The sequence below is a fragment of the Poecilia reticulata genome, linkage group LG2 (genome assembly GCF_000633615.1).
Source record: "Poecilia reticulata strain Guanapo linkage group LG2, Guppy_female_1.0+MT, whole genome shotgun sequence".
In the NCBI taxonomy this organism is placed as follows: Eukaryota; Metazoa; Chordata; class Actinopteri; order Cyprinodontiformes; family Poeciliidae; genus Poecilia; species Poecilia reticulata.
In genome coordinates this window covers 21,716,255-21,723,201 of record NC_024332.1, presented here as the reverse complement: position 1 = coordinate 21,723,201, position 6,947 = coordinate 21,716,255, and the positions used below count along the sequence as shown (strand labels likewise).

The following is a 6,947-nucleotide window of genomic DNA, read 5'->3' as shown; positions in this document are numbered from 1 at the left end:
GCAGATGACATGGCACCCCAAACCTTTTTCACAGTATTTGAATTTTATAAAACATTACATTTCGGGTTTTCTTAATCTATAAGCCATAAGCATCAAAATACAATAAACAAAGACTTGGAATATGTCACCTCGTGTGTGATGACGCTATATAATATTTCAGCTTCACTTTCAGAGATGACTGGGAAAAAAGGCTGCACTTTAACACAATATTCACATTTTATAAAATGTACTGGTGTACCTGCTGATCCTTATGAGTCATGTGGGAGTGAGGAGGGTGGTGCCTATCGCTATTAGTCACAAGGTGAAAGGTGAGGTAAACCCTGCACAGGTCCATCCCACGGCAGAACATTACATCAGTCCAGTAGCAATTTCGATACAGACATGCTGGCTCAATCATAATTATGTTTACTTCCTACCTCAAGCTTTTTACATTTCACCTGACAATCAAGCCTGGTGGGAATGAAATTGAATGATAATGACTGCATATAATAAAATCCCCACTTTATTCTGGTTTGTTTGTAACATTCATTTTTGTGCCTTTTCCACACCAAATGAATAACTTTGTGCTAGGTTTACCACAGCTGTCAGGGACTCTGGAATGATCTGGAAGGTGACTCGCTGTGTAGAACATTTTTGAGTCCAYGCTCTGTTAACGGAAAACTCTGGGCCTTGACCTGCTGCCTGGGATCCTTTTTGGGCTCTTGTAAAAACTGACAAAGCCAGTTGGTGTGTTTGTTTGTTTGTTTATTTTCCTTGGCGCCGCTCGTTTTATTCTCCATCACTTCTGTATTCTGAACCATGTATTCGACAGTCTGCGCTGGCATCCCAGGGGGACTGTAGAGCTGCACCACCAGCCTTCCTGGTTTGTGTTCCACATATATCCTTAGTCTTTTTCATATTTACCACCACACACAAAGTAGTTATTTAGCTAGCATTCAGTTTGTTTGATTAGCCATGAAATAAAACATTACTTCCAGGTTGTGTTTGCACTATCTTTCATATCAGAATGCACATATTGAAATACAAGTGCAAAAATCTTGTAAGATCAATGGTTCTGTGCACTATATCTTTATTTTCTTTGATAAAAATGAAATAGCCCCTTTGTGCTTCATGGAAATGATCTTTAAGACCCACAGAGGACTGTCACCTCCATCTGTCCTTTCACTTATTTAGTAARTTATTTTTAAAGTAAATGAGATATTAGATGCTTGGGCGGCTTCCCTATATTGAGATTTTATTAAAAAGAAAGAAAATGATTTCTATGACATCCTATAAGAGTGTCACTTAAATGRGACACATTTAAATGTCACAGAGGAGACAACTGCAGCAGATATGCGACAAATCAATGACAATAGCCATAAACCTTAATCAGTGGAGTAATGAAAAAAAAGGATAAAACAAATTAGATTTTGTGAAATTGGTATATCATTACGAGCCTCTTGTTTCTCACCACACCCATACATATAAAAGGAGCTCCGTCTTTCTGAGACACACGGGGAGTGCAGAAAGTCGGCCACTTYGCTTTTTGTTTCTCTCTTATTCACATAGATCATGTCTCAAATATCAGAGCCCTGRAACATCATTATCAATTTTACATCCTTTTAATAAAGGGGGAGGGGGCACCTGAATTACACAGCCTGTTAGGGGGCCATATAAAMCCAGCAGGGATTGCCAGGATGTGGATGTGACCTTCAACATTTATAATACAGAAGAATTCACAGCTAAAACGAAACACACCTAGCGTGAGGCMTATTGACTTACACTCACTGTAACTTTAATATCTCATTACTCATCTAAACTAATTCAAATCTAATATTACATCTTCCAACTGTCAAATTAAATATTTACATATTTATAATTCCATGCCATTATAATTTTAAATGTATTTTAGTCTCTAAATGTAATTTGTTGGGGGGGGGGCTTTTGAATGTGTAATGTAAAATTATGTTCTCCTAGTACACTGTAAATGCAAACATTGCATTAAATTACAAAATAAATGCATTGTTTTATCATCTAATTGCTATTAATGCAATTAATTGCATTTTGTCCCAAGTCGGTCCTTTTCTTCTGTGTTTCTGATATTCCTGTGACTCTGAYGCACAAGCAACACCTGCAGACCGCAATGATGGCTGAGAGTAAATGTATCTTTATTGTATTTTTTAMATTTKATCAGAGAATATTTTTTGGATATATTATGCATCTTGAATATGTGATGTAATTAGTCGTTCTGTGAAATGGAAGAGGGGCTGCTGAGGTGACACAGGCGTAAAGCACAACCCATGTATGGACGCCTTAGTCCTGGACGAATGTTGCACAACATTAAGGCATTTACACAACAAATCAGAGAGAAAATGTGTAACATAATCTAATCTGTAGCTTTTTAAAACATTAGAGCTCCTTGATAACTGTAGTTGGTCTATGTGTCATATCTGGGGTTTGACTTGGTTTTAGCTCCTCGTCTGGCGCTTCAACCCTGTGGACACCAAACCCCSGMCTCCAGATCCTCTTCGTTGGTCCCTCCAGCCTCATGGCCAACCTRCAGACCCAGGGTTCCTGCTCCTCCGTCGCCGRKCCCCAGATTCTCAAYCGAAACCAGAGTTCTTAAAAAGCATCATGAACTTGTTAAGAACTCTAGTTTTGTTTCTCTTCTCTCTCTSTGATTAATACGAAAGGCAGGCTGACCARAGAAATTTAATTCACTTCCAAATAATCATTCTGAAGTTTTCATTCAGATTCAAATTCAAAACCACTAATATTTTTTTATCTGTATTTTACTTGCAATGTTTGTMCTAACTGTTGTGGTTTTGACTTACAGATTTGTTGTTGTAATTCCTCTAAAAGCTCATCTTTCTCAGTTGCAGCAGCTGTTGCTAGTAAAACACAATCTGTCCACTGTTCATCAGCAGCAACAAACAGCAGATGGACAAAGTCAGAGACTAGCTGCAGTGCGTATTACTAAGTRCCGGGAGGCAGTTGGACGGCTTCTTTTTTCTGTTGTACTTATCATTAATTATAGAGCCAGAGCCACTGATTGAGTAGAATACCAGGAGCTTCACCCAAACACCGGGTCGGCCTTCATCGGGTTTCTTCTGTCCATCCTCGGTGTGACCCGCTGTGCTGATGAGTCTCAAACTCTAAAACCTCTGATTTATTGTTTCCTTCTGCAGGTTGGAGCAATAACTGGACTTTTTTCATCTTCTCTCCTGCCTCCTGTTTGACCTCCAGCATCACACCTGATGCTTATTACATTCACCTCTCTGAGCTATTTCATGCGCTTAAATACTTTATGCATACCTCGATGCGTTGCATCGAAATAGGTTAATTTGTAACAATGATACCACAGTTCCAGGGTTACAGAGGTTAATGGATGCCAACATTTCCTCGTTTCCAACTTCTCAAATGCTGACACTTAGCGCATGTAGATCACCCTTGATGTCTGTTTTAGCGATCTGGATAACCCTTTTTAACACACAGAGTGTTCTACTTAAGACAAACGGAGGAGGGGAGGCTGGCTGAGGGGATTCCTGCAGAAAAACAAAGTTGTATCTGCAGTTTTTGCTGCCGTGCTGAGGGTTACCTGAACTATATAGATAACTGAGTATTTTTGTCTCAGATGTTACATTGGACARCACTGCTATTTTTAGAAGAAAAAAAAAAAAGAGTAAAAGGTGAAACRGAGATTTGCTGTAATTCTCTGTAGTTGGCCTTTAGTTGCATAGACACGTCTGTAACATAACATTTTTCTTGATTTTCTGTATATTTGAACTGCTTTTGAGGAATCATTACTTAATTGAAATAACACATTTAAATTGTTGTTGTCAAACAGATAACAATTTGAAAAATATGTGTTATGTGGACCTAGATGCCAGGAAATCTAGGCAATTTTGGGAACAATCTTTTGTCACCTTTCTGAAGTAATCAGTGCAATAACTAATGGCATAAATGCTTGTATGCCTGAATTATTTATTCATTTGTTTTTATGACTGACGGTAACATCAAGCTGAAATAATTTTAATTTAAGAAAAAGTTGTGCCAGCTCAATTTAACCCTTAAAACTGCTGATTTTAAGGTCAGGACCTTCAAGTTTAMAGGGTTAGCAAAAGACACATCATCAATGTAGCAGGTATTAGCAACATGCACTGATAACTTGAAAGCAAACAAAAAATCTGCACATTTTGGTATGAAATATACACATTTGTGTCCGCCACAATATATATTTCTGCTGTTTTTTTTAATTATGTCAGTTTGGTCCTCCATATCACAGCAGCTGCAGTGTGCCACAGAAAAACGCAAAATAACACAGGGAACAAATGAACAACACCTCAAAGCTACTTCTGTTCTGCTTTTCCTCGCTGTGTCAGCTTTACTCTACACGCAGACCCATTGCCATGGCAGTCAACAGATTACAGCTCAACGAGCCCAGAGAGCAGAGATTACATTAAAGTGTATCAAGAGGAATAAACACCAAAGCACACAAAAACATTTCCCCCACAAAAAGTAGGTAAAAACCCCAAAACGCAGCTTTCAGCCCGTTTGTTTCCCGTACGTTTCAACATAAATCTTGACTTATGTTTTCAGTCTTGATGTTTATATTGCGATGGTTAGTGATCATCTGAACACAGTGGTTGTTGATTAGCTCATGTAAACACTGGCTCTACTGACTGTGTGTCAGAGTGCAGGTGAGTGGATCGCCTTGTTTTGGTGCTACCTGAACCGGAACACACCGAACCGCACAGCACGTCTTCGTGTTGACAATACATAGCAAACATTTCGTCTCTTTTCCAGAATTTTTTGCACGATCGTGTCATTTTTCCAACCACCAATATTCCCGACTCAATGCACAGATACAGCAGCAATGACAAATGAGTGCTGGACAATAAGTCTAACGATTATGAAATTGAGATTTAATGCTCTGAGTCGTAGAGGCCATAAAATAATTATCTGAATTAATCAGGCAGTAGGTGGAGCCATCAGTTTCACTTTCAGTTCACTGCAGCCAACAAGCCGAGGAGAGTGAAACACCTCCATGAGTTTAACAGTTTTTTTTTTTTTTTTTTTTACCATTTGGTCCTTGCTGTTGATTTTGTCAAGTTTTGTAAAACAAATGGTGACTACTACTCTGAACTTTACAACTTTGTGGAGCGAGCTATTTTGTCCCCTTGCTGCATCACATGGCAATCGACAAATATTTTTCCTAAACTAATTGATGGACGACTCTTTTCTGAAAAAAAACTAACCCACCTTTAGTGAGAGTATATAAATGAATTCTGGCTGTTTTTTACCTTCTCTCATAATAATAATAATAATAATAATAATAATAATAATAATAATAATAATAATAATAATAATACATTTTATTTGTAGGCGCCTTTCTTGACACTCATGGTCACCTTACATAATTTAACATAAAAACAAAATGAAAAATTTAAATACATAGTAAAATAAAATTTTTTTGCATCATTTGTAATGCAAAACAAAACATAGATGATAGAAAAGTGATTTAAAACAAATGCAGCACATTAGCTGTTAGCATGTGTTCCTGATAATGCTCTGAAGGAGAACATTTTCATGTTACACTAAAACTAGATGTTCCACTGAATGTCTGAAGCCTACAACATACGAATGCTGGTAATACCAACTCTTAGCCATTCACACAATGCTTTTCCCCAACGTACCAATAAAAAAATCAGTTTGATGGAAAGCCTACCCACAAACAGCTGGCTGCTGAGCCGGAGGCGGAGGTGTCCATCAGCTGGAGCCTCCAGGATGCGAAGGGGCAGCTGGTCGACCTGCAGGGAGGCCTCCTTCACGTTCCGCTCTGCCCTCACGTAGTGCCACTGTCTGTCATTCAGAGGGAGGTGGGACTTTACGGACAGGACTGCCGGACCGTTGCCCACATCAAAGGAGAAAGTCACCACTGTCGGAGCTGGGAGACACAGAGTCAGATCAGGCTGAATGTGATATGAGGTTTTTATATGTTCTCCTCCATCCTGCCTTTCTGATGCAACGTGATACAACGCTGCTGAAAACTTGATGACCCGCATACATTTACGAAGGGGCTTAGCTGACAGCTTGTCAATATTTTACAATGTGTGTCTGAAGCTGCAGCAACACATAATGACTCCAAACATCCACACAACATCCCTCTCAGGTTTGAGAACAAAACAGATGATAATAATAGGAAAAATATCCACAGTCACCTGAGTGCACTGTATGCTTTTGAGCTGAACACATCTGCTGTCTTCTAACTTGTGTTTGTGCATTTCTACTGTTGAGCTCAAACCTTTTGTGTAAACAAATCATTTTATTTTACTTTTTTTGTTGTAATAAATCTGAAAGAGTTTTTTTTTTTCATTTTATTTCCACTTTACCCATCAGATGAATTCATTAAGCTTTTATATGTGCATGACAGCAAGCTATTGCTGTTGACTGTGCCACTGGGATTACATCATGCTGTGCAAACCAGACAGGCTGCATCTCTGGGAAATTGAACTGTCAACTACAGCGCTCCCCAGGAAGAGCAAAGTATACCGCTGATGGCTTTTGTGGCCATTCTTTTCGTGTGGACACTCTGGCATGCAGGCTGATGTCTCATGATGTACCGCATCGCTCTCATTGTGGCGTAAGCATTCACTCACAGCTCAGCTCCACCCTGACGAAGTCCTTCAGGCCCTGGTTCTCCAGAAACACTCCTGAGGGAGAGCTGGTCTTGAAGTAGAAGGAGATGTCTGAGGCCAGCTCCGCCTGCAGGGTGGGGAAGTACAGGTAGGACGACTCCTGGTAGAAAGACGCTGCGTTCCATATGGACTCTGGAAGAAGAAAAAGGAGAAGAACAACGAGATGAAACGAGAGTCCAAATCAATCAATCAATCAATCAATCAATCAATCAATCAATCAATCAATCAATCAATCAATCAATCAATCAATCAATCAATCAATCAATCAAT

General features: G+C 39.2%; 1 protein-coding gene across 1 annotated transcript in view; it reads right to left on the bottom strand.

Moving 5' to 3' along the window:
- The window catches only part of LOC103482356 (contactin-associated protein-like 5), a 174,079-nt gene that overhangs the window by 37,512 nt on the left and 129,620 nt on the right, over positions 1-6,947 (bottom strand). Inside the window, 2 exon segments of the mRNA XM_008438481.2 lie at positions 5,708-5,926; positions 6,639-6,809. Of these exon segments, the coding sequence (XP_008436703.2) occupies positions 5,708-5,926; positions 6,639-6,809 (390 nt within the window).